A 27,395-nucleotide genomic window follows, 5' to 3' on the forward strand; every position below is an offset into this window, starting at 1 on the left:
GCCTGCTGCGTACCCCTTTCACCAGATGGCCCCGAGTTCTCGTGCCTTGAAAAACAGCGAATTATCATCACTTCGTAGTGAATTACCACTTCGTAGCCCCCCTCCCGGTGCTGTTCCCACCTACACAGGCCGCTGGAACAGGGTCCCTCGGCCGCCTCCTTTCCTGCTCGGCGCCCCGGGTCACCCCTGCCGCCCTTTCCAGCCGGGCCTCTTCCCCTGCGGGCGCTGCTTGCCGCTTATTGACCATTAATTTCACCCCCAGGTTGCCCCTGGCCCTAACGAGGCCGCCCCCCCCCCCCCGCAGGCTCCCTTTCTGGGGGATTTCAGATAAAACCCGCCGCCGCGGCCGCGCCTGAGGGTCGCTCCCGCCTCGGTGCCCGCCGCCCGCGCCGCGACAGCGCCCCCTGGCGCCGCGCCTGCTCCCGCGCCCACCTGCGCCGCCCGCCGCTCCCTCAGCCCCGCCGCTGCCGTGAGGGGACGGGACGGGACGGCCCGGGCCGGGACGGCCCCGCCATGAAGCTGCACTTCAGCATCACCGCCGCCGAGGAGCTGCGGGAGAGGCGCGGGGGACGCTACGTGGTGGGCGCGGGTCGGGGAGCGGGCGGGGGCCGGCGGGGCCGGGCGCGGGTCTGACGGCTGTGTCCTTGCAGCTGTACTCGGTGTGCCTGGAGGGCTTCCTGCTCGGCAAGGCGCGGTACAGCCAGCTCCGCCGCTGGGACGCGCAGGTGAGGCCGGCCGGGGGTGGCGGGGTGGGGGGCACCCCGAAAAGCCCCGGCGAGGGCAGCCTGCGGGGCGCGGCGGCCGCCGGGCCAGGCAGCCGGGCCGGGCCCCTGGGAGGGCTGCGGGGCAGGAGGGGCTCTCCGGGCCCTCGCAGGCCCGGTGTGGGATGGGGGCGGCGAGTTGTGTCTGCCCAAACCCGCCTTATTACAGCCTTCCTTCATGCTGACGCCACAGGGAGGATACGCCTGGTCCCCCCAAGCCGTGCCCTGCCCTCCCACCTGCCCTCACACCCTGCCTGGTCCCCCGATGCTTGCTGCTGGAGGGGCAGAGCTGCTGCTTGCAGGGCACCCATGTTTGCAGGGTGAAATCCAGCAGCAGCTGAGAGGCAAATCCAAAAAGAAGCCGAGGGATGCGGCAGAAGGGTAAGCTGGCTTAATGGGAAACATTGGCCAAGCAGCAGCAGCTGTGAGCTCCTCGTGCCTCTTTTCCTTGGCCTCTGGGAGGGAGATGCAACTGCTTTATTGGGGTCTTTCATCCTATGAACAACTCTAGAAAGTGTATAGAGGTCAGTCCAGGCAAATTGCACAGTCAGTTGCAGGGTTTTTTTGGACAAGCCAGAGGTTAACCAAGTGTTGGATCCTTTGGCCCAAATTGCCTAAGTACATACCTCAGGAGTGACCCTTTCCACACAGGCAATTACTAGGTAATTACAAAACAGCTGGAACACAGGCCTGGAGCATTCCAAGGAATAGTGGTCATCAGGGAATAATACGTGGCCCCAGCTAAGTGAAGTGGATTATTTCAGGGTGAATCTGCCTGTTTATCTCTGCTTTTGTTTTGTTTCTTGTCTGAGTTGCCTCTGTCCCTTTCCCCTCTATCCTTCCTCTGGTTTTCTTAGGAAGATAAAAGGGAGCATGTGATGTTGAGCTCTTCCCTGGAAGCAGAGTGGCTGCCAGCCTTCTCTTCTCTGGCCTGATCTCTCTGGCCTTTGCCAGTCCTAGTCTCCAAGCAAAATCTCTCCCAGTTTTTCCGTCAGTCTGGGCGCACACTGTCACCCCTGCTGAGCAGTCTTATTTTACCTTGACAGCCCTATTTTAGGGCCTTGTTTGATGAACACTTCTTGTGGTAGTGGGTTAGGTAGGTGCTCCATCTTTTGGCAGCCTCCTTGCTGTGCTCTCAGTTGCAGTGATGGGACCGCTCTGGAGCAGTTGTCCAGCCAGGCCTGATGGGGATCAGTCCGTCTCTCCCAACTCTGTGTGACTGCACAAACAGTTGGAGTAGCACAGCTAAAAGGCAGTTGAGTCAGCAGTAGGGCTGCCGTGGGAAGCAGTGTTTGCTGAGGTGTGCTCTTGTGCCTCAGCTCTGCAATTCTTTTCCCTGTGGGAGCTCTCACAGTAATATTTTGCTTTGGTTAATGGAGTATTTTGGATAACATATCTGAACTAATAAACCAGCTTATGTATTTGCTTGCTTTTTCTTTAAGGCTTGCTGTTTCTTGCTCAGGCGGTTTTAACTTCATTAATGCTCTCAGCAAAATCCTTCCCTTCTCTGCATCCTCTGTAACTGACATTTTGCCTCTTGCTGGGCTTTACAACTTGTTAGCTGGTTTTTATTTTTAATTCCTTCATTCCTGCTGTTGGTAGCTGCCATGCTTGGTCTTGACGCTTACAGCTACACTGCTGTCCCTTAATTGTCTTCCCTATACTTATGAGAGGTTGCTCATCTATAATTATTATATTCTGTTCTGCTTATTTTGCTTGAAATACTCTGTTAAGGTAGAAAAATGCACACATACTAGAAGTCTTAAACTCCAGGATACAGTAATTTCACTTCCTGACCAAATCACACATGGTGTCCACAAAGCCTCACAGATACAACAATTCTATGATAGATGCAGGATGTGAATTAGAAATAAGCTTCCCCCATGGACAGATTTCTGCATGATTATACTTGATGGTATTTCTTGAACACTGCTCTGGAGGATCTGTCTCTGTTGGATGTGGTGCTGGACTAGTTGTGCCTCTGATCCCCTTCAGGGTGGTGATTTCTAAAGCACTGCTATTCCACCTCTACAAGCTCCTCTCCTAACTTGTAATACGCAATCATTTTTGTTTGTGATACTGTGCCTTACCTGCCCCTTTTCTCTTGCTGCGCATTTTCCTGCTCCCCATCACTTTATATTCTGAGAGTGCTTCTGTTGTTTGGCACTCCTAAGCTCTGTTCCTCGCTGTCTCCCAGAGCAGTTGTTCTCTACAAAAGGACTGTCTGAAGGGAGCGGCTGTTCAGAGGCAGTGTAGTGTGATGGAGCGTGGGCTTTCAGAGACATTGTTGAATGGTGAGGTGCAGGTATTGCTAACTCTGAGAAGCATTTCCTTACCTCTAGGTGCCTTACCTCCAAATGGGATTCTTAGCCTTAAGCTGAGCACCCAAGGCAAAAGTTATAGAGGGAGGTGTGAATAACCAAGAATGATATCCTAAAAGAGATCTTGCTTAGAAGGAGTTGCTTGAGCAGGGCTGGCAGAAATGCTGGGGCAAGAAGTACAGCTTTAGCCCTTCTCCTCTTGTGGAGATAGGCACTTGGCTGTGGATTGCCAGAAGGTGCTTGTCTTCTTCTGAATATTTACTCCCTTGACCTTCCTCTGGAAGATGGGGCTTTGTGTTGGCTGTAAGAGGGTCCAGAGGTGGCTCTGCCTTCTCCCCTTTTGCCCCTCCTTTTAGGAGCTAGAACATTCAGTTGTGGGAAACCCAGTTTTCATTCCCTCCTCTGTCTTGAGTATTTAGGTATTAAGGATTAGCAGCAGGAAGGACAGCTGAAGGACCAGTCTCCCTTTGCTCGGGATGAATGCCATACACATTGGGCAGCCTTCCTTATTGTTTGCACTTGCTGAACTAAGACTTGTGTAGCCATTCTCTGCAAATGACTGAACAGCTTCAGCAGGAGTATCAATGGCAGATGGATGTGCATTTTAAGGATCTAAGCTTTGGCCCTAGATTTATACAAGGACAGCTAGCCAGTGCTCTGTACTGTAGCTGTGTTCTCCTCTGGCTTTAGTTCTGTGGGGACTGCACACTGACCAGAGCACCCCTAATAGAGCTGTGGGTCTTATTCTGCTTGTATATTCTGCAAGAGGTAAGGCTCTCTTGCAAGAACATACAAGTGACGAAACTTCTAGAGTGGGGCTAGAGATCACCTGGACAGTGGTTTGTGCACTAAAAATGTTACTGGATTTCCTCAAAATTGAACAGTTGCTGAAGACACAGGCTCTCCATGATTTCCACCATTGTGATGCTTGCATTTGGCTTTTCAGTTTGGCAGCTGCTTAGCGTGTCCCTCTCTAAACAAATATCATAATAATGAACCTATGTTCTGTTGTAGGACTGAAAGGAACAGATTATTTCTTGCGATTGCCAGAGGATTCACTGCTTTACTTCGAGGCAGGGAGTAAATAGGAAGTGTCCTCTGTAGGATTAAGAGTGAAATGCAACACTGATGGATTCTGGTTGTGATGCCAGCCTCTACTGAGTCAGTTAGCAGCATCTGTGATTGGTATGAATGACTGTTGGGAAAATAGTTCTAAAAAATCTGTTAATCATGATAAAACAATTGATAAAAAGGAATTAAGTATGGAAAAATGTTTTTTTTTTGTTGTTTTTTTTTTTTAAACTTCATTTAGCCAGTCATGTACAAGAAAGTCTCATACCTTTGATTGCTTGGACAGTTTCTACATACATATATTTTAATTTTCACGTGAAACAGGTTTAAGCATTTTTAATCTTAGAATGGTGTCTCCTCCTTTTTTTTTTTTTTAATATTTAATCAGGTAACTGAGAAGGAAATGCCTAGATACCTGTTCATTCTGTATATAATCGATACATAATAGCTTTATAGTTATAATGCTGCTCTGTTTTTTCAGGTTAGCACTTTTGTTTCTGGTGCTCTGTCAGCATCTGCACACCTGTGATGGAGCATGGCCCTGGGTGAAATACCTTGTCTAGACAGCATGGCCAGGACCTGACACCAAAAAGCAAACCTATGGGATTAGACTAAGTAGGAGATGATTAATTCTGGTTGACTACACTTTAAAACAGATAATTTCTCCTACTGAGGAGGGGAATATTTATTGCAGAAAGATGAAAAAGAAACAGCACCAACTATGGCGTGTGTCTTTACTCCCTTTTTTTGAGAGATTAGCTCTTAGAGCTTAAAACTGTCATATATGGGGTAGCTGCTCTCTCTTTTAGGTGGAAAGCTTGGAGGAAGAATAAGTACCTCTTTCAGCACGTTGGAACATCCTGTCTGGGCTGACAGAATGACTTAAGTACAGTCAGATTTAAGCTTGTTTTTGTGATCCGTTCCCCTGCGGGCTTTCCTGCCACTTGCTCTTGAAGCTGCCTCTGGGTTGGGGAGCTGCAAGTGGAGCTGTGCCCAGCCTTGGTGCTGGGTTGTGGGCTGTGAGGTAGGACAGGCCCAGGCGGCTGCTGTGTGTTGTTGATGGGAGCTGCCCATAGTGTCTGCAAAGAAGCTGCTTGGTCAGGCACACAGAGAGGCCAAAGGATGGGAGTCCTCCCCTTGGACAGCTTGTGGAGCAGGATGGCTTGGAAGTACCTGTCTGGTCAAGTAGGTCCAGTCAAGAGAAAATGGCAGTGCACAGGGCACCCTGGCTTGGGGCTGAGACACATGTCTTCTGTGGAGTGGCTTCAGGTTGCAGAAACAAACCCACAGCCTTGGAAAAAATGGTCAGAAGCAGATTTTGGGTAGGGGACCCATCTCTTATGGTGGTGTTGGCCTGGCAGGGCAGCAGGCAGTTGGCACTTGGCACCGCCAGGTACAGTGGTGTTGACTTGCATTTAAAATGTAGCCTAGGCTGTTGGGTTTGTGAAGATAAATATCGACTTGTGTTGTTCTGCTGTAATGAAATTTCATACTGGTGACTGATAGTCTGGTGGACTTTCAACACTGTACACAAATACACACTTAAGGTTTATGGGCATCTTTGTTTAATTCTTTGAGATGTGAAAAAGTCTAATCGGTTGGGAGAAGTTTCTCTTCTCTGTAGCCCAAATCCTGAGGACACACAATTGCATTTCAAGAAACTTGCCAAGCAGCCGGCGCTGAGATGAATTAATTATTTTTTTAAGTAGGCCAGAGACACAGCTTGTGCAAACTGATGATAACAGGCAGCACCCCTTTCTGTAGGTGAGGCATGGCCTGAATGCAGAGGGAAGAAAGAGGACCTCCTTGTTGTCAATGTGGCTCTGGCTTTCCAACTTCTGGCAAATTTTTTTGCTGTATCTCCTCAGTTTGCCTGCCTGTAGAGCAGAGATAATATTTTTCAGTCCCTGGGGGAAGATCTCATATGTGAAGGACTTTGAAGATAAAAAGCACTCTATACTAGCTATTACTGTTAGCTTTACATAAAACCAAAGCACGTAGAGTTATCTAACTCTTTTATGCTGTGTATCTCGGAGTGATTCACGCATATCTAATAATCAAGAACTCAGAAATAGCAGTGTGTTGCCAATGTAGGGAAAGTGGAGCTGTGAGAATATGCCTCACTCCTGTCTTTAGACAATAGGTAGGAAAAGGTATTGCTAATTCTTGCAGTAATAAACATATTGTTTTGTCTTCAAGCTTCAGCTGCTGGAGTCATATGAAAGACTTGGGCAGCTGGGGCCAGAGGGAAAATGTCATCTTTCACAGGATTTAGTGACACTGATTGCTGAATTGAATAGTGGTGCTTAAAATTTAATTAGTAGTAATGTCTCAGCATACTATAGGAGTCTCATTTTACTGATCAGATGCTGTATTGTTTTGATTTAGGTGAAGGAATGTTTCCAGGCAAACTTGCTGTATTTTGCTGTGTTTAGTAATGTGCATACTGGGAAGGTAAACATAGCTCATCCTTCTCTTGAGATAATTTGCCTATAGCAGAGAATTTTTACACTTCCAAGTGACCAACTACTGCCCAAACCTATATTGGAACTATCTTATGTTATCGTAAGATAATGTAAATGTGGTTCTCTAGTCCTTTCAGGTCTGTTTATAAATGAGGTAGGTTTTGTACAGAGACATTATGCTCTTACTAGCCAGCTGATATAGCTGGAGGAAGAACCAAACTTTCAGATAGTTTGTGTTCATGAAAGATTCTCCGGGTTTTGGTGTGGGGTTTTTTGTTTTGTTTTGTTTTTTTCTTTGACAATATTAGATGATCTGATAAAAGTTACTGCCTTTCATGGACAAAATAATAAAAGCCTCTGAGGTAGGACAAGTCAAGGGCACAAGTCACCAGCTCTTAAAAAGTAGTTCTGTTGGGTATAGATCAAAGAAACCCTGTATGGATGTATTGGGAAGAGAAGACAATCTGTAACCATATCTTGTTTGTCCATGAGGTGTATAAGACCTAGCTGATAAGGTTAATACAATGCTACTTTTCTGGCTCGGAGCAGGAGCTCAGAAGTGGTAAGACTGAATGAGAAACCCATCAAAAGAGGTTGCTCACTTGGGCTGTCTTCTGGTGGCTACCTGGGCAAAGAAAGGCTTTGCCCTTGCTGTGGGCCCTGAGGGCCATCAGGGAGGTGCTGGGTGGGTATCCCGTGCCCTTTGTAGGTCATCACTGTCTCACTGTCAAAACAAGAAAGCGCTGAAAGCTCCTTGGAAACTATGAATACTTCTCCACTGATGCAGTGCTTTCCATTGGCTGTTTTGCAGCTGAGGCAGCTTTTTGGGAGTGCGGTGCCTGCTTTCCCTCCGAAGTTTTACCTGGCAATGACCAAGTCAATGGCAGATGAGAGACAGTCTCAGCTGGAGCAGTACCTTCAGAATGGTAAGCTTGGCTATAACAACCTGATCAGCTTTCATATGTAGGGCTTAAACCTTTGAGGATATGTCTACAATTGTGACTGTGCAGGGTGCTTTACCTTCTACACTGAGCTGAGTAAGGGTGTATCTAAAAGGCTGGGGCTAAGTGTTGCAGCCCTGTTCTTTCTGTTGGTTCACTGGCTCTAGAACAGCAGCATATCGTATTTCTCTTGTTTCTTAAGCAGCTGCCTTTCTGTAGCTTTCCCAAAATGTAACGATGCAGTTTCACACTAAACTTAAGCCAACTTGGCCTTCTGGTGGCAGCCTGTAGTCTGACTGTTGTCTGCTCTTCTGTATCAGTGAGCTGAGCCACCCATCCCTGCTGCTTCACAACTGCCAGAACTGACACGGGGCCGCGCGTGAGAACTCGTGGCTGGTGGGTAAAAGAGGGAGGCAAAAAAGACAGGCATTTGGACTGGTAGAAGTGTAATATGGAACTGGGCTCTGCATAAACCTCTTCCCTTCAAGGGTTTCCAGGCGGACTTGTGAGAATTATAACAAGATCTTGTAGAAAAATTAAATGTCAGGCACAATGTGTTGTGTTATAAACCAGGTCTGCAGCATCCCTAGAATGTGTCTTGTGAGTTTCATGTAAGCCAAGAAATAAAAAAATATAACCATTTCAACTACCCAAAAAGAAGGGTGCGTGAGGGGATGAACTTAAAGAGGTTTTGTAGCCTCTGGCCTCAGATACTTTGTGCCAAGGCTTACAAAACAGAAACTTGAGATTAGTCTTTAAAATCTTACTTGGTGATTATTTTTTTCACTTGAGTATTCGACAGTTCCTTTTAGAGTTACTGGCCATGGAGTTACGTGGCCAAGAACCTTACTGTAGTCTTGCTTTGGGAGAATAGCAACACTACATGCATTTTGCACTGTTCATAGCTTCAGTGATTTAACAGGCTAGTAAAGGTAGCTGTGCAGAAACCAAAGTATCAATAAAGTAGCACTGACTGTTTAACCAACAGTCATGTTGTATACATCTTGTTTTTAGGCACTAGCCATGTTTTTCATCTTTTGGCTAAGTTTGGTTTCCTCCCTCCCCATTTTCCTCTTGTTTTTCAGTTACTTTGGATTCAAATATTACCAATAGTGATGTCTTCACAGGTTTTTTCCAAAAGCTTCAGCAGGTAAGTTTTGAATTTTTCAGCCAAAAAGTTTGTTATGTGACAGAGTTGAAATATTATCCTACCTCCTGAGTTCAAGGCTTCCTTTGCTATCTTCCTTGCCTTGTGTTCGTAGCGTATTGGTCTGCCTTGTAAAGCAGCAAGTTCCAATGACAGAGTGCTCTCTGTGAAACCTGGGTGGCAATAATAATGGTATTGCTATTGTTTTGTCCATGTATGAACTTGTTTCTCACACAGAAAGAACTATTTGCTTTGTTTTTATATCCTGTGGCATATCTGATGAATCTTTTTGCCTCTAAACAGTTCCCAGAAGAGTCTTTGTGAGAGCTCAATAGAAGGATTACACACATTCTTGGATTTTGCAACTGTAAATGCCTTTTGGTAGCGTCAGTGCTTTGGACTGATAAGCGTATTGATGACTGCTGTGAAAATGTCATGTTCTCTTATCTTGCAGCTGTAGTGATGGGCAGAATCTGGCATGTATTTGGGTTCTTGCAACCTAGATGAATTTTGAAATCCGTTTTAATGTGGTCCATGACATGTATGATCTTTAGCAGGCTTGGAGCCTGGATAGCTCTTGCTTGTGTCTGAGTACTGCAAGGTCCTGTATGTCCCTTTTCTTCCCTTACCTTTTCTCCAGCTGCTGGGCTTCTTATGAGGATAGTAGTGTTTTGGAGCAGGGAGCAGTATGACTCCAACAGCATTTTCAGGGAGGGGATGCTGCTTTCGTTTTCTGGGAAGCGCTTGGCATTCTGCTGGTGTTGCTGTAACCTTGCTTGCAGTGAGTTGTTCTGGAGAGACGGGATGTTTTGAAGGACCGAGTAAGAGTTTTGTGACTCGAGAGCTCTTCACTTGCTATGTGTGATTAAGGTATGTAAGGGGAGTTCAGAAAGGCTATAGAAAATGGTGTGAAGAAGTACTCCTAACAAATTCTAGGAAGGTTTTTCCTATATACTTTGTAAATAAAAAGATAAAGTTTTATTTACTGTCTCTTAAATTCAGACCTCCTGAAGTGCTCAAGACAGTGAATGAAAAATCCCGTTCTGATTAAGGATTTCTTTTGTGAGAAGCAGTCTCTCCTTAGTTCTGATCCAATGCCTGTTATAGCCCTACAATTACTGCTGAGTCTTAATTAGTCTTGATGAAACTGATAACAGGTCTGCTAAAGAAAGTTAAATCTATCAGGAATGCTTGCAATTTGCCCTCAATCACTGCCAACTGACTTTTTTTGACAAAGTTCTGGCAGGAAATAACTCTTCAAAATGCATGTTTGCAGTGTTTAAAGATGTCTTTTGGCATGCCAGTATTGTGGATTTCTCTTAATGTACCATCAGAAATTATGTTGTATATTTACGTTTTTCTGTACTGCAGGCCCATTTGGTGAAGAGGGGTGACTTGATAAGTACGTGTGTAATACTTGACTTACGGGTCATGTACGTGTGTGTGTGTTTATTAAGGCATGTGACGACTGTGCTGTGAAAAGCAGTCAGTTATTTTGTAGAGTTTGAGGTAGACACTGAATTATACCTTGAATGTTAGTGCAAGGTCTCTTGAGACATAAAATTAACCCAAATTTCTGTTCCACAATACAATGGATTTTCATGCACGATGTTTGGGCTTCCTGCTTGGCAAAGACAGTAGTTTTCCAGCTTTTTTGTTTACAATTTAAACTTAAAATTGTTGTGCTTACATAAATTACCGCTTCATAATACATATAACAGTAGTGCTTTATGTGTTCTTTCCTTATGGTAAGGAACAAACTCCTAAGAGAGATCAAATAACTCTATGAAAAACAGAAGTGCATCCACTGTCATTAGCTGTGCACAGTGCCTTTAATTGGTGTAACTGATGGGTGAATAGGTATTCATTTTGGCTACTAAAGAATCTCACTCAACAAACTGGCTTTGTGCACGTTCCAGTATTTATTAGTAAACTGTGACTTCTGAGATGTTTTATGGCAGAATGACAAAATTTCTGTAACAGCATTGAAAGACACCTCTGTACTGTTCTTTCCTTCTGCGTTGTTGAAGATACGTAGGCAGCACTTAGCATCCTACACATTGCTTAGGAGTGAAAACATAGGGTTTCAGTGTTACTGCTACTTAGTGTTAAAACCAGGCATTACCCCAAACTTGCTCTTGTTTACATTACATTGCAAGAGGTATGATTAATGAAAGATTCAAGAATAAAACATCATTAAAATGATGAAATAGCATGCTCCTTTTCTGCCAATGACATGGACTGGCTTTGACTAGTCAGTCTTGGCTACCTGAAACAAATTAGTGCACACCTGTACAAGCAACCCGCCAGCTAATGTGGGAGAAGTGGCGGAGGGACCGCACTGCGGGTGGCAATGAACGGGAAGCAGTCAGCCACTTTTCTGCCAGCGCAGCTATTTATTGAGCGCAGACCTGTCTGTAGGTAAAACCAGTGCAGCTTTTATAATAGAAACCTTCAGTTCTAATAGAATGAGAAGACAGGAAACCAGAGGTGAATGAGACTGCTAGGCTAGGGTTTTTTTCCTAAAAATTCTACTGCTGACTTTTATCACCTTCACTTCTATCTTTCATTATGAGAGAGAATAGAGCTGTCCTCTCAGGTAGTCTGCTAATGCTTGCTTCGTTTTCTTGGCTTGTCTTAAAAACAGCAGTATTTAAGCTTCTGGCTGAAGATATTTGTAGATGTCACTGACTAAAACAGAAGATGCAAAGGGAAAAATCAAACTGAATTTAAGACCTTTTTGCTCCTTGTCCTATGTTTTGCTTCTGAATGGGGTTGTGAAGGGTGTGCTGAAACCAGCACTCCCTGGAGTGGGAGTGCTGTGCAAGGACCATGGCTTTACTGCAGCTGCCTGACTGTGTTCAACATGACTCATATCTATCTGCACCCAGCGTCACACCAACCAGTTATATCCCCCGATCACATCTAATAGGGCAAACTTTTGAAGTAGGGACAAGCCCATGCGGGTTAACCCTGCTTTCCAGGCCCCTGGTTTTGCCCAGCACCACTTTTACCTGTTGCATAGGTTGTTACGGTTTGCTCCTTATGGGAGGCGTGCTCTGGCTGTTTCCCCAGCAACTTAATCTCATGGGAGAAGTTGCCAGGGGACAGCAGGGCTCCTGACACATGGGGAAGCAGCGTGGTGTAGTGGATGCTTTGCTCAAAACAAACATTGCTGAAATATTTACCAACACTATCGTGTAGCAGAGCTGAACAACCCAACCCATAACTTCCCTGCCCCTCCACTCTTCCAAACTCTGCAAACTTGGCCAGTGGCCAAGCTGGAGAGACAGATTCAGTATATGCCCCGCTACCTCCAGCCCCTAAAGACAAATGGCACAGTTCTTGCAAGAAGTCATTAACAAGATGAGACCATTGTGGCTGTGTTGTGTCTTCTCCTTTTTCATGAGGAGAAAGACAGTATGAGCAGGTACATACATCCCTATCAGTCTCATTTTAATGCAACTCATCTGTATCATAGAATCATAGAATGCTTTGGGATGGAAGGGACCTTTAAAGGTCATCTAGTCCGTGGCCCCTGCAATAGGCAGGGACATCTACAACCTGATCAGGTTGCTCAGAGCCCCATCCAGCCTCTCCTTGAATGTTTCCAAGGATGGGCCATCTACCACCTCTCTGGGCAACCTGTTCCAGTGTTTCACCACCCTCATCGTGAAAATTTTCTTCCCTATATCTAGTCTGAATCTACCTTCTTTTAGTTTAAAACCATTACCCCTTGTCCTATTGCTATTGGCCCTGCTAAAAAGTTTGTCCCAATCTTTCTTATAAGCCCTCTTCAAGTACTGGAAGGCTGCAGTAAGGTCTCCCTGCAGCCTTCTCGTCTCCAGGCTGAACAGCCCCACCTCTCTCAGCCTTTCCTCATAGCAGAGGTGTTCCAGCCCTCTGACCATTTTTGTGTCCCTTCTCTGGACCCACTCCAACAGGTCCATGTCCTTCCTGTGCTGGGGACCCCAGAGCTGGACGCAGTACTGCAGGTGGGGTCTCACCAGAGCAGAGTAGAGGGGCAGAATCACCTCCCTCGACCTGCTGGCCACGCTTCTTTTGATGCAGCCCAGGATATGGTTGGCTTTCTGGGCTGTGAGAGCATGTTGTTGGCTTGTGTCCAGCTTTTCATCTATCAGTACCCCCAAGTCCTTCTCCTCAGGGCTGCTCTCAATCCCTTCATCCCCCTTGAATATAGATCATGGGCTGTCTCTGTATTGGGCACCCATGGTGTAATGTGGTATATTCAGGATGCAGCTGTGAGGACAGCCAGTCATTATGCATTTATGAATAAAATTGAGACATATTTCCTTGCAGCAGCAGAGGTTTGGAGATAGTTATCTAGGAGGCTGATCTTTTCCAGTGTGTGTTGCTGGTAAACAGCAGCCTTTAACATGAGCAAAGGATTCAGGTGTTGGCGAAAGGATGGATGAAAAGTTTCTGAGTGCTTGAGCAAATAGAGCCAACCAGTGCCTGATAACAGGCAAAAAGCAGTGTTCTTATGTGGTCCTTCATCAAAGGACTCCCATGTAAGTCAGTTTTCCTTCTGAGGAGTAAGCATGAGGCCAAGGATTGAATATCATGAGAGAGGTGTGGTGTGTATGCTATTGAGAGTGTAGGTAAACTGTAACCCAGAAGTCTGCAGGTGTTACTAGGAATCAAAGCTGGTCTGATCATGGGCTGTGTTTTCTTGGATAGAGCCCCTGTCTCTGATCCTGCAGCCTCTGCTTCTCTGCACTCGCAAAGCACTTACCGTTTGTGCATGCAATGGGGGAATGCACATTTGTAACGTTCCTCTGTGCCCATTCGCAGTAACTCATAAATATGTTCGGGTGTGTATATACACAAGCAGAAGTCAGGCTGAGTATCTATGATTTCATCACTACTCTGAAAATGTTATTTCTTTCGTATCAAGCAAGGTTGGGTTTCTTATTTATGAACTTCTATTTCAAAAGTGCAGCTGGCCAGAAATCTGAATTTCATGTGGGAAGTTCCCATACTTTCAGACTTTTATTGTGTGCTGGCCAGGGGGGAAGGTTTCTGGCATAGAAGGTTCTGAAGAATCTTAATTCAAGGAGGTCTTTTATTTTTGTTTCGATGTTAAGAAGCAATTCAATCCCCTGACCTGCTGTTCTTTTCAAATATGTTGTAATAAGGGCCTCCATTCTCGCCCTTTCTCCTTTTATGGCCCATGCTTCTTAGCTGAGCAACAAATCCATTGAGAGCTTGCCGAGGGTTCAGATTGGTGTTGACTTCTCTTAGAACAAAATCACTTAAAATTAAATTTTCTAATGGAGAACTGGGAGGAAAAAAAAAAAAGATATCTAGGTATCTCTTTTCCTGTGGGGGAAACTATATAATAGATATCTTATTTGGTTTTTTTTGTTTGTTTGCTTGGGTTTTTTGTTGGTTTTGGGGTTTGGTTTTGGGGTTTTTGTTGTTGTTGTTTTTGTGTTGGTTTTTTTTTTTTCCCCAAAGCTGTTCTTTTCATCAAAACCAAAAAATGAAGAAAGTCCCTCACCAACTCTGTATTATTCTGTGTTCTTATATTAATGACTGAGATGTGCTTCAAGCTACTGGGGCAAGCAAGTGGGGAGTAGACAGCAGTTCTAGATGTTACCACAGGTAATAGTGACAGCGTTAAGGGAAGATTCAAATAAGCAGTATTAAGGGATATAAGAAAGTGTCCAATTCTAGTTAACATGGCATGTTCCCTGAATTTCAGGAGCAAAAGTGTAGGAAATGTGAAAAGTACTACTGAACGTGTACTGTTGCCAAAATACAGGTTGTTTTGATGTTGGTGCCTGTTGTGAGTAGATGAGACAATGACTCTACTGCTTTTTCCAAAACTAAAATAGCAGCTTGGGAGAAGATCTGAACTTTTCTGACTCACTGCTGCAAATTTCTTTCAAAAGTATTTTTCTGTCCATTTTGGAAGTGGTTGGGATTGCCATGTGCACTTAGTAAATGGATTATCGCTAACACTGATAAATGCTCTTCCCTTTATATTTGTATTAAACTTATGCTGGATTCTCTTGTGTTGTTTTAGGGACATGTCTGTATTTGTATTTCTTCACTTAACACTGTCTTCTCCTGCCTTAGACTGCACTGTTTCCTCCTTTTGTTTTTATGTAAGTAAATTTTTTTGCTCTCAACAATACTTTGCTGATAAGAGGCTAAACACAAATATTTATAACACTGAACAATGTGTGGAGTTTCTGGCACGGACAGTTCTGCCTTCTGGGGTAAAAGCATGTGATAAAGGGGGAAAAAATTACCAAACCCAACAGTTTTTAAGATAATTCTTATTTTTGGTTTATTGTGTCATAGCCATATTAAGAGAACAGGAACCAAAAGTTGGAGATAAGAAAGTAGAGAATTTGTCCCCAAGACCATGAAATGAAGCTGTGCCTGTAGTTCAGTAGAGTCAAGATAAATTAAAGCAGTTTTTAAAAGATGACTCTGGAAACCCCGGTTTAAGTATTGAACAGTGATACTTAATGTGACCACTCTAGATGGGACCGAGATTTTCTTTTCTCTAATACATCTCTTCTTGTAGATCCTCAAATTAATCTTTGCTTTTCTTACCCTCATGATTGCTGAGCAGGGAGGTGGCAAGTAGGGTAGGGTACTGCAAGGTATGATTCCCTTTGAGTGGCAGAAGGGTAAAATGACCTTTGTGTCTCTGACCCTGGGCTGCCACAGTGGACGAGGTGGTCTGTACCCAAGCTGTGAAAGCTGCAGGAGCAGCAGTGATGTTCTGGCAGAAGTAGATGCATAAAGTCCTCCATGTCCTTTCCCTATGGGAGCTTCAGCATTAGCAGCCCGCACCCAGAAGCACTTACTGCATTGCGTGAGCCTTTGCACTCACCTCCACCTCCCAGCACTGCTGGGTCCTGGGTAGTAAACTGGCTATATTGTGACCTGCTTGCTCTTCCTTGAGAGTCAGTAATGAGTTAAATGTCTTTATCTCATTCTGATGTTTGCATCCCATGTTTGTTCCACATTTCATGTACACTTTTATCACATGTGAAATGTTTCATACCAAAATATGTGCACCAAAGGCATTTGTGAGGATGCGTCTGCTCCTTCCCATTTGAGGAAACTAGTAAAGTACTCAGGTAAGCGCAGGAGATGATCCTCGATGTAAGGGAGAGAGGGGCTTTTGTATCTCCACAGAAGCAAACTAATGCGTAATTTAATTAAGAAGAATGACTATACCTGTCTCCTGCATAAGAAGGAAATTAGTTTGGGGATAAATATTAAATCTGTGTGGATCTGAAGGACTTCGGACAGGGCATTGGTTAATGCCTTGAGAAGAGGTTCTCTTGTTCTTTAATACGTGCAAACAGATGTATGGGCAAGCAGCTAGGTGAAATACTGGGTGTCAGGAAAATCTGTGGGAAGTCTGTTTAAATAAGAAAGACTGTTTTGTTTTGGTTTTCCTCAAGACCTGTTTTCCCCACATATCATTCTACAAACTTTTGTCAACATGTTCTTAATTTTTAGATGATGTGGAAGAAAACACATTTTGTTTCCATTTGATCTTGCCTTGAAATAACTCTTAGTTAAGCCAGACTTACTGGAAAATATGGTCTTTCTGACCCAAAAAAGTTACCAGTCTGAGCTGAGTTAGTTGACTGGAGTCATACATCTTAGCATGTTCTCCAGGGTACCCAAAGCAGGGTAATGGAGCACACAGCATAGATGTCAGCCCTGCCACCCTGCTCTTGCTGACATCGCAGGGGTCAGGAGATGCTCCTATATACAGGCACCATGAAGACTCCGCAGCAAGATACCGAGTGTCCTTGAAACCTAAGGGATCCCAGGGATTTTCCCCTATCTTCCACCAGGCTAGCAAAGGTGGATGCAAGAAATTAAAATTTAATATTGCATGCAGCATGTGCAATTACAGCATTTTTCCTCTGCTATGAATCTCAAGGGAAGTACCTCTCCTTAATTAATAAAAATGCCAGAAGGACCATTGCTGTCCTCTGATACAAGGCAGTCAACAAGAAGAGGAGCTGCAGCGTTGACTTTCTGCCACCTCATCCAGATGCATCCCCAAGGGAGTTTTCAAACTAGTGTCCATCCTCTTGAAACCAGTAAGTCTGACTTCTCGTGCATAGCAAGGCATTTCTGAGTTTGAGCATGGGAAAGTCTTTTAGGGAAATGTAAAGTCTTGATATACAACCAGTGGAGAATACACCATTTATGTGCGCTATCTCACTGTTAGAAATGTGTGCTTTACTTCTAGTCTGACTGTGTCTATCATCACCTGACAGCCAATCGGTCTGGCTTCTGTACTTTAGTTTTCCTGATTGCATATCACCCCTTTATGTCTAGACATAAGAAAGTTTTCTGAGGTCACTTACTGTGAGACCTGTTTTCTCATGACCTGAATGCTTTCAGGTTTCTCCTTTGCATCTCCTTGCTGTTTGCGGTGTTTTTGAACCTGGCACTGTGCACAGCATTCCAGTAGCAGTGGCTCTGGTGTATTAAGATACCATAGCTTCGTTATGCTCACTGGAGACTTTCCTATTTATAGGTACAGAGATGCATTTTTTCCTTTTGGCAAGATTGTGGCTTTGAATATTCACATGCAGCTGTTTATCCACCTCCTCTTTTTGGAATCTGCTTCTTAGGACAGTGACTGCATCGTTCCTACAGCTACTGAGACACTAAGTAACCTGTGCTCAGCTTAACATCAAAGTGACCCTCCTCTAATTCTGCAGTATCTTCCCACTTGCTGTTCTGCATATGATTTTGGTTTTGTTATCTGCAAGCTTTAACAGTAATTTTAGTAATTTACTGTTTAGTAAACAGTAATCTCAATTGTTTATTTTACTGGAGTAAATAGGGAAATGGAGTATCAGCATCTTCAGAAGGGGTCCAGCAATATGGAAAGCAATAAAACAGTGTTCTCTTTCTACCTAACAGGATACATTTAAGATCCAAACCCAGAGAGCCTTTTTGGATGTTTACCTTGCTGATGGCAGCAATATTAGACTCGATATCCAGACATCGGACACTGCAGAAAGAATATTAGAGGTAATGGGTTTCTAGAATTGTGTTGAAATTTTCCATTTGTGAGAAGCAGGCAAAAATGAAGATCACTTCAGTCAGGAGAGGATAAAACTCCCTATTTGAAGACATACAAGATATCTTCTGTGTTTTTTGAGGAGTTTATTGTACCGGGGTGGGGGGCATTGCTGATTTTGCAGATGAGCTTTTTTGGTTCTTATATTTGTCCATAATTTCTCTCTTCTTAATGTGATGTGCCCTCTGCTTCTATGGTATTTGGCTGTCAAGTTCAGGTTTCCTTCGTATATGATAGAATCAGAAAATATATACTATTCCTTATGGGGGTACATTCTTAATTAACCTCCCTTAGCATAGTGTCGGTGAAAGTGCTTCAACACTGTAGTCAGAAATGATGGTCTAGTCTTGGCTTATGTCTGAGCTGGTGCGCTGCTGTTAAAACTTACTGTGCAACTGACATGTCTTGTTTTTCTGCATGCTTCTCCTTTGCTTGTGTCCCCTGATGTTTGCTGTGAAACTGTGGGCCTTCCTTTGCAATATTGGTGCAGTTCTAGCACTGTGGCTCTGGGATGTCTGGAACAGCTGGTGTAATACATACAGTAAACAATTGCTGGTTACATTTTGAAACCAGTAGCAACCAAATGTTGTGTAAACAACTGGCTGGCTTGTGTTTGAAACTTTCAGCTGGGGTTCCCTTCTTATGCCAGGAGAGGAGGAGCAGCAGTGGCTCTGCATATTTTGTGTATTTGCACGTGTGTGCATGAGCAAGGCTGAAGCCCCTTCCTCAGTTGTTCCCATTTCCTAATCTTAACAGCAATAACAAAGCGTACACCTGCCAGATGGGTACTCTTTGTCATGGGAATCTGAAATTTCCTCTCATCATACAGAAAATTGTGTACTGTATTTCTGTTGTGCCTTTGCAATCTGAGTTTGTGGAGGTAGTTCTCAGCTGGCCATGGGTACAGGCGAGCTGAACGTGTATTCACCCTCCTCTGTCAAGCTGACGTGGGTTACTCTGGCTGCAGAACACAAGGTATCTGTGCACAATTATGAGTTGGATAACACAGGGTAACCCCTTGTTGGCTTTGTTCTGCCATGGGGTTTGCACCACCTGAGGCAATGCTGGGACCAGTTCTTCCAGGGGAAGGTAATTGTCAGAGCTGGCCTTAGACCCTGCAACAGGAGACTTGTGGGGTGGAGGATGCTGAAGGTAAAAAGTGTTGGGGGTGGCAGGGAGACAGGAATGTTGTTTGGGGAGAGGGAAGTAGGTGCTAATAGGGTGGAAGAAGTAAGGAGACATTTTTAGATAGGAGACTTGCATAGGGACCTTGAGTAAGGAAAGGATTTGCTAATATATTTTAAAAAACTACTAATAATTTGGGCTTGATAAACTTGTTAGTTTTGCAGTGGGGTCAAGGTAATTTCCAAGCCAGATAGTGGTGTTGTATGTTGCTTTGTATATTGCATTTATAGATGTTTAATGTTTATGTGGCACTTTAAAGAAACAATGACATTTGAAATGCTGCAGACACTATTTCTTCTCTTGTGGTCTTAAAGATGAGATAGGACTTTTGGGAATTATTTAGCTTTTGTCATTGTAAATGTGCCACCACATTCACTGTTCTTTTGCAGTGGAGGTAGATTTTGCAACCATCACTCCCTAACATCCTGGCGTTCAGGCAGCATATACCAGCTTGTGCTTTGATCCAAGAAATAAAATAAGTCAAAATCCTACTGAATCAGAGATCTGTTTCACATTCCTAGGAAAATGCCATCTGCTATGCTTAGTATTATGCTACTAAGGCATAACACGTTGAAGCTCTAGCTAATTTCTTAAAGTAATTTGTGGAGACTTCTTAGCACAGAGGCAGACAGGATGAAAGATGGCGGTGCTAACATTCACTTTTTTGTCTTTTTTTCTTTGGACTTCCGAACCTTTCTTCCATTATACCTGGTGTCTGAACTGAGTGTGAGGCAAGTGATTTTTATGTTCTGCTGCCCTCTCCAGTGACAGCCCTGATATTGACAAGTATAAGGAAAACTTCATGAATATGTTCTTTGTTTTAACTTGGAATAATTCTCCCCAACCTATATTTAGCTTGATGTCTACTTTTTTCCCTCCATGCATAAAAACATGTCTGCTTTTCAAACCAGCTGATACAGCTGGAGAAAACCCTTCTGACCTGTGGAGATAAGTGAATTTACAATGCTGTTACTGTGACACAGAGCTGGAAGTGTTTCCGGATTGGCACCCTCTGGAAGAAGACTGAAAACCGGTACTTCCACCTTGTGCTCAGACAAAGAAAGTCCAGCTTCTCTGACCAAAGCATGACTCCTCTCTGAGATTGCACAGTCTGCCAGATGAGCTATGACAGGAGTGTTCTCAGGGGTGGAGAGTTTTCTTATGATTACCACACCACTTTCCTGAGTAAACTCAGGAGATTATGGTCACTGCAGAATCTAGGAATGCTCTGATGGCACTGTGCTCTTAGGTTATGGCTGCTTTAACTTATACTTTGATTTTTCAGGACCTAAAATAGAACAAGACAATTGCCCCAATCTGATTCAGCAGTTTCTGTGCTTGTCTCTGCCTGATTTTTCTGTCCCTACTATCCCATCGTGCAGCTGGTCCTGCAAATAACTTCTGCATTTTCTGTTGGTGCTACTTCTGCCCTCTTTCAGAAAAGATGTAGAGGGGCCACAGCAAGATAAAAACAATCCAAATGTTTATCCAAATGGACAGGATTTTTCATCCTTAGGCACTGTCAATAACGAAAGCTCAACAGACCTCAAGTCTGCTCTTGTCAGAAGCCTTCACACAGAACTGTAGAACCCTACAAGTAAGACTGGTGCTTTCAGTAAAGGGGCAGGACTTCTAGATATTTTCTAGAAAAATAAGAGGACTCAATCAGCTTGGAAAATACACAAATGCTGTAAAAATACATATTTGTGATGCTCATGAGCAATGTCGTTCGCTCAGAGCATGCAGTGCTTACTGTACAACAGCATTTGAGGATATAGTAGTAAAGATATGGAATAACATGGCAGATGCCTTGCGTTAGAGGGTACTTAAATGCATGGCAGAGTGGAAAACATTTTCTATTTTATGTTTTTATGTTCCTTTGAAACTTATGAAATTCCTCACAAACTCAAATGCTGCAATAATGGGAATGGTTATATTTGCTTTTAAACAGGTAGTTAAATGGGACATAAGAGAAAATTTAAAAACAATTAAGTTACATTAATAAGTATTGAACATTTCTTCCTTATTCATGCTAATGGACAGCTAAGCTTCTGACCTTCTTTGTTTTTAAAGGTTACATCGTGCAAGATGGGGCTACCAAGAGAATTAATAAAATATTTTAGCTTATTTTTCTTTCAAGATCATGATGATGGAGTGCTCTCTGGTAAGTTTTACAAGGTTCTTAACTTAGCCCTCCCTTGGAGGTTTTTTTTGTTGTTGGCTGCAGTGACAGAACCTGGAGTCTGTGCAGAGCCTGCATCAGCCTGCTCAGGCTGAAAGACCCATCCTGTCTGATAAACCCCCTCAAGCCCTCTTCTCACATGGCTTGGAAAGAGTGGTAGTGGGGAAGAAAGTATGGCCACAGATAGCATGGTGCAGGGGTGAGACTTTCACATACGAATATCGTGTCCCTCTCAGTTTACAAGACATGTAGCAACTTTACCACATGGGAACTTCTGGGTCGGCATTTAATCAGATGGCCATACCTACATAAAACAGTTCTTAATTTACAGATCACGTGCTGAGTTTAACAATGGGACAGGAAACTCTTTTGTTATATCTATAAACAATGTCTGTGGCTTACTTTCCTTTATATCATGACATGTTTCCTTTCTTAACTGATAGCAACTTAAGTTTAACCACGATGGTACTGAGCAAGCTGTAAATCAGGGTTGTGAGTCTCTTTATGGTCATAAAATGTGAAGGGGCTTTTATGTCCTCGTTGGTCTGCTGATGCCCTGTTTCCCATGTGGGCGGGTGCGTGGATGAGGCTGGATCCAGGCCTGGGACTGGGACAGGCTCGGGCCACATCAGGGAAGTGAACACAGTCTTTGCTGTTGACTGGAGTAAAGCTAGGCATCGCAGCCTCTCTGCGCGGCCTTGACAAGTCATTCAGCTTTTTTCAGTCTTCTCATTGGCATAAAGATATTAATGCTCTTCTGAACCTTTTCAAGATGAAGGTCCAGTAGTAAACGCGGGCTTACTCAGTGGAGTAGGAACTTTACTGTCTGTATCTATTTTATTGATTGTTCCCCTGCCCCCTTCTCTCTGGCTGTGAAAGGCATCTCTGAGTACACAGAATCCCTGGCTGTTACTATGTCTCAGATGTATCTGGATATAACACATTTTATATACTCTTCTACTGCAGTTGCAGATGGATTTATTTTTGCCTTGTAGTGTGATATAATTATGATACACAAGAGAATAGAAAAGTTTTTTTCAATTGATTACATTTCTATGCATCTTTGATATTCCTCACAAATGTATCAAGTCCAAATGTAACCCCTAGTCCACTGCCAAAAAAATGTTTAGATGCTCAGATGCTTAAAATCACATGTTTAAGTGTTCTGCTGAATTGTGGTATTGGCTTAGAAATAAATGTTTACAGGTTTGGGCCTTTAGACATAATTTTTTAAAAGTGCGCAGGAAAGTAGTGACCTCTGAAGAGTGACGTGCTTTTCTTGCTGTACATTAGTTACAGCGCTCTTGTCTGGTGTTCTGTCCAAGAAAAGCACCAGTCCTGGAAGCTTGCATCCACGTGTCCTTTAAATGCAGAAACATCTATATTGCTTAGCTGTGTTTTGCAAGAAGGCTGTTCTATAAGAGCATAGTCTAAGGGAGTAGAGATATTCTGTAAGTAATAGTGCTGTATAAGTTTAGACTTGGAGAAGTGAGAAAGATAACCAACCTGTCACCTTACTTCACCCCAGAATTTATATTTAAGTTCTTTTTCTTCTCCAAAAGCACATTGCTAATGAGCACTAACTGATATATGAAAGTAGCTGGGCTGTTTCACTAGATTTCACCAAATGTCTCTGCGGTTTTTCTTCTTTTCCCAGTGGTGAAAAAGGTGGCAGACTTTGAACTTCCTTATGTGAGTCTTCAGAGCATGAGAGAGTTGCACTGTAAGCTTGGGATCAGAAAGTGGTGAGCAAGAAGCTTAAGAGAAATTACCAAGATGCATGATAACTGCTATGCACAGAGAAATAAATCCCTTGAATAACTTGGTTACAAAGTCTTCAAGCCTCAGCAGCTTGACTGTTTTTCTCTGAGGCCAACTTGTTATTGGAATTGACTGGTTTCTGTGGCCCCGTGTGTTTTAAATTTATCACTGTAGTATTCTTGAATTGTCCTTTACTGCAGCTAGCTATGTATCCCTTCTCTGTTTCAGAATCTATAGAGAGGTGCTTTGTGGCTACTTGCCTCCTAATTTTTATACCTGCGTAATGCAGTGACCACAAATGGGAATATACCTGTAAACAATATAGAGGAGAACTTTGAGTTCTGAGTTGCAAGCTGCAACTCTGTTTGGGCAGAGATGGATTACTTTTTATCTAAAGTGCTCATTTCTATATACTAATACACGAAATACCTGAGGCCATAGCTTGAGCATTTGTTTTGGTAAGTGGCCTGCCTTAAGGAGCAGAGCACTCTTCTCCTTTCATTTGCTCACACCTCTGGCTCCTCAGTTATGCTGGTAGACCTGTGTGGGCAGACATGGCCAACTGGACTGGCAAGCTAACCTGGCCTAAAAATAAGTTGCTGGCCATTTATTTTTTTATTTGGTTTTGCTGGCCTATTTTTGGCCTGGGTCAGTCCCACAGTCTTGTTTGCTGTGCCGCAAACAGTTGTGCTGACTTGGGTGAGGATAAACCCTGGGGACAGGGAGTCTGGTGCCAAAGTCCCGCTTGTCAAACAGTGCCCTGAGGGTGCTGTTAGGCAGTATAGCTGAGCCAGTCTAATGGCTCGCTGCTGTGGTTGTTGTCTGGTCTACTTCTCCCTACAATGAAAAAGAAAAAAGGTAATGATTTTTGTATGCTGAGTGGCTGCATCAGATGAGTGCTAGAGCAAGGACCGTGCCTGGGAGCAGAAGAGGAAGACCAGACCATGCCTTTTGGTGGCAGTGAGCAAGGTTGCTTGGCTTGAAGCTACATGGAGACCTGTTTGATCCTTGTAACTTGTCTGGCTTGTCTACTGGGCTAGACCGTGGCCTCTACAAAGCTTTCTCTGTTTCCACATATGTGCTCTTATAAACTGGAGAACCTAGCAGCCTAATGAAAGCACTGCGTGGTACTAACCCATGACAAAGTGACTGTCTGAGTAGATGCTTCTGCATCTAGCATTGCTTCAAAGCACAGAGGTAGGACATGGCAGCCCTTGGGTTGTTCCCATGCCGCAGGAGACGTATCACCTGCGCAGTGGGGGTAATACAGCTGCACCAGCTATGGAGCCTGCGCTACTCTGTTTGTACTGTCATGTCGACTTACCCAAGCTGCTTTTAAATCAAATGGCTCAAGCTAGTTTTTGCAGCATGGCACTTGGATAACTGAATATTTAACTTGCTTTGCTGCTGTACTGGTCTGATCCTGCAGCAGTTCTACAGGAGTTGGTACTGCAGCTAGCTAGCTTAAAGCTAGGTCTTGTATGTCAGCACTGCAGCATGGCAGCGGATGCTCGAAGAGTCTTACTAACTTTTACATAGACAAACTCTGTTATTTGAGAAAAGAAAGAGCAAAGTTTTAGTTCTAAATCGTAACTGTTACATTTGTACCACCAAAATCACAGTGGAGAGATTGGATAACCTGACTTTAGTTTATTTCCATTCTGCTACAATGTATAAAGAATGAGCATAGGACATATTCCAAGGGCACAACTGTTTTTTGGGGGTTTGTGGGTTTTGGGTTTTTTTTGTTTTTTTTTAATCTGGTAAGTAATGGGATCTTTCTGGGTTGTGCTCCCATCACATTTAGCTGAAAAATCAAAATGCCATATTTAGAAGCATATCTTCATATTTTATTACTTCTTTCCCTTCGCATGGAAAAGGTATATGGATCCTTCTCTTGATACACTGCTGATAGATTGTAGAGCTTCGCTGGATTTGCTATATATGCAGGTAAAACTGAAAGGTCTTTAGAATTCTAAAAGTTAACTTTCCCGCACTAATTTACTCTTACACAAATTCTTAAAATGTTTGTAAATAGTTCATCTTTAACACTGCTTTGTTGCGCTTTTCTAAGTGCTGGGTATAGCTGTTGTTGATCATGTTTTGTTTTGGTTTTTTTCCCCCCAAACTCACGTACTAGAGATTCTAACTCACCTATGCTTTGTGCATGGGAAAAGTATTGCACAAAAGGACATATTTAGGTGTCTGTTGACTCTGTTTTCAAGTGTATGTGTGCATCTGTATGTCTCTATATGTAGGCACTCTGCCATGATGTGATGGCATTTGAATTCTGAACTGTAGGTGTGTTGAGTTGTACTAGCTTTGGAAACTATTAATTCAGGAGGAAAGAATAGTGTAGAGAGAACTTGTCCCAAAATCAAAGGCCTTGTTTAAAAAAAAAAAAAAAAAAAAAGCTTTCTGTGTGTGTTTGAGTGTTTGTGTGTGAAAGGAAATACATTTTCGCTGACACTTTTGCTATTCTTAAATTCTTTTAAGGCAATCCAGGAAGTTGAGATGAATTGGGTTAAACCAACAGAAGGGCAGATGCAGGAACTTAAATTTCTACAAAAAAATGCAAACAAAGCAAAGGTAAAATGGCATTTTAAAAACAATGTAAACAGATCAAAGGAGTGGGTTTTGAAGCAATGATACTAGAGGCTCTGACTTTAAAAATAGAGTATGGTTTTGTGGAGTGGTTTGAGCCAGAGACCCAGGTCTCCCATCTCCTGGTCAGATACTGAGCCACCAAATAGAAAAGGAGGTTCCCATCTCTGCTAGCATTTTAAAATATCCCAACAGGATGATTTGGATCCCAAGGGCTAGCAAGAAGTTTTTGACTGTGAACCCTAGTCTTCTCTATTTGCTAAACTCAGGTGCAAAGGTTTGTCATCCAGTTTAGGAAATCAAATGGAAATTCAGACTGCTGAGACCACTGTTCTCAGTATTTCTTACTGGTTAGTTTTATCTCTTCCCATCATCATATCTGACAAGCATCCAAAAGACCCAGCTCATCGTATCCAGTGGGGAAAAAAGAAATCAAGTTTCTAAGTCTGGACTCGGAGCGCTATTCTCTGAATCAAGCATTGAAATATTGTGGTGAATCTGTGTCCTCCCAGGAGAAAGAGTATTAGGAATCTGAAAGATTTGCCTTATAGCTCTTTTTTCTTTTTTTTTTTCTTTTTTTCCTCCCTCCCCAAAATCACTAGATTTCACTTGCCTTTACAGCAAATTGCTTTAGTTCTGTCTTTTTGGTGCAGTTCCTGGAGCTGATTCGAGAAATGCGGTTCTATGGATATGTACGGCTTGATCCTTGCATTTGTGACTATCCAGAAGAAGGCTGCTCAGCTGACATCTATGTTGGCAATAATGAGATTAACTGCTGCATAAAACTGCCTACTAACCAAACCAAAGAGGTCAGCTTTAAAATCAACAGGTTAAGAAGCTGGCAGGTTACTTTTCTTGTAAGTACTTCACTGACTTTGAATCTGAATTCACTTTCTCTTCATGAAAACTAAGTCTGTCAGGGAAGGGCAGGTCTGGGCGGAAGGAGGAGGTCTGCTTTAAATCCCTCCCATCTGCTCATGTTCCCCTCCAAACCTATCCTGAAACATATTCCCTTGGCAGCCTTTACAGCAGTAAACCATCTAGCCTTACTCTGCTATATTTTCTCCCTTCCTTGACATTCCATGTCATACTTTACCTGCCCCTTTCCTTTCCTGTTGGAGGTAGAGTTGGCAGAGACTTTTGCGTGGGAGCAAAAGAGCTGCTTTAGCCAGCTTTGTGCTTGTAAAGACTCCCCTGTCCTGTCTCCCACTTGCTCCCTCCCCCACGAGAAGTGTTCTGGTACAAATCTTCAGCTGTTTTATTTATATACTCTATAAAATGAACCTGATTGACTAATTCTGATTTAAGGCTGAACACCTTAATGCTGTATTTAGCTGTTCCTTATTTTCATTGGTGGTTGTCTTTTTTGTTGTGTTTTGTTTGTTTGTTTTTGTTGGGGTTTTTTTGGTTGGTTGGTTTTGGGGGTTGTTTTTGGTTTGTTTTTTTCTCCCCCCCTGCCCAGGGTGCTACAAAGGATGGTGAAGACGACACTCTGGAGCTCAGATTTGAGTACAATGATTCAGGTGCATGGCAGTGGATAATTTTATACACAAAACAGGTTAGTTCTCAGTCCTTTTAGGAAAGGATCAGAGTAAAATGTAATCTTACAGCCATAGGGGATCTTCAAAAGTGGTTAGTCCATCTCTACCAGAGTGCAGCGGCTCTGCTTTCAAGCAGGTTAGCCTAGGGACAGAGTTATCTGGTAAAAAGCATTTGAGTTTCTAGTATAAGGGGAAGAGATTTTTTTTTTTTTTTTTTTCCGTTGAAGAGAAATGTTTAGCACTCAGCAGCAAGCCTGGGATGGAGTGTGGAGAGGTGCTTTTTATTTGCTGGACTCAGTAGGTATCCAAAGTT

General features: G+C 43.4%; 1 protein-coding gene across 2 annotated transcripts in view; it reads left to right on the top strand.

Moving 5' to 3' along the window:
* The first annotated feature begins 473 nt into the window (after positions 1-473).
* SNX31 (sorting nexin 31) overlaps positions 474-27,395 on the top strand; it is a 32,483-nt gene continuing 5,561 nt past the window's right edge. Inside the window, exons 1-11 of one of the 2 annotated variants that reach the window (XM_082313761.1) lie at positions 474-579; positions 651-725; positions 7,430-7,544; positions 8,645-8,709; positions 17,650-17,760; positions 21,068-21,158; positions 22,834-22,921; positions 24,818-24,887; positions 25,434-25,526; positions 26,195-26,398; positions 27,004-27,099. In XM_082313761.1, coding sequence (XP_082169887.1) covers positions 514-579; positions 651-725; positions 7,430-7,544; positions 8,645-8,709; positions 17,650-17,760; positions 21,068-21,158; positions 22,834-22,921; positions 24,818-24,887; positions 25,434-25,526; positions 26,195-26,398; positions 27,004-27,099 — 1,074 coding nt within the window. In that variant the 5' untranslated portion in view covers positions 474-513. Of the gene's footprint in view, positions 580-650; positions 726-7,429; positions 7,545-8,644; positions 8,710-14,758; positions 14,841-17,649; positions 17,761-21,067; positions 21,159-22,833; positions 22,922-24,817; positions 24,888-25,433; positions 25,527-26,194; positions 26,399-27,003; positions 27,100-27,395 lie in introns of both variants that reach the window. The other variant, XM_082313762.1, reaches the window with a different exon arrangement.

This window comes from Platalea leucorodia (assembly GCF_965183815.1).
Source record: "Platalea leucorodia genome assembly, chromosome: 1".
Taxonomy (NCBI): domain Eukaryota; kingdom Metazoa; phylum Chordata; class Aves; order Pelecaniformes; family Threskiornithidae; genus Platalea; species Platalea leucorodia.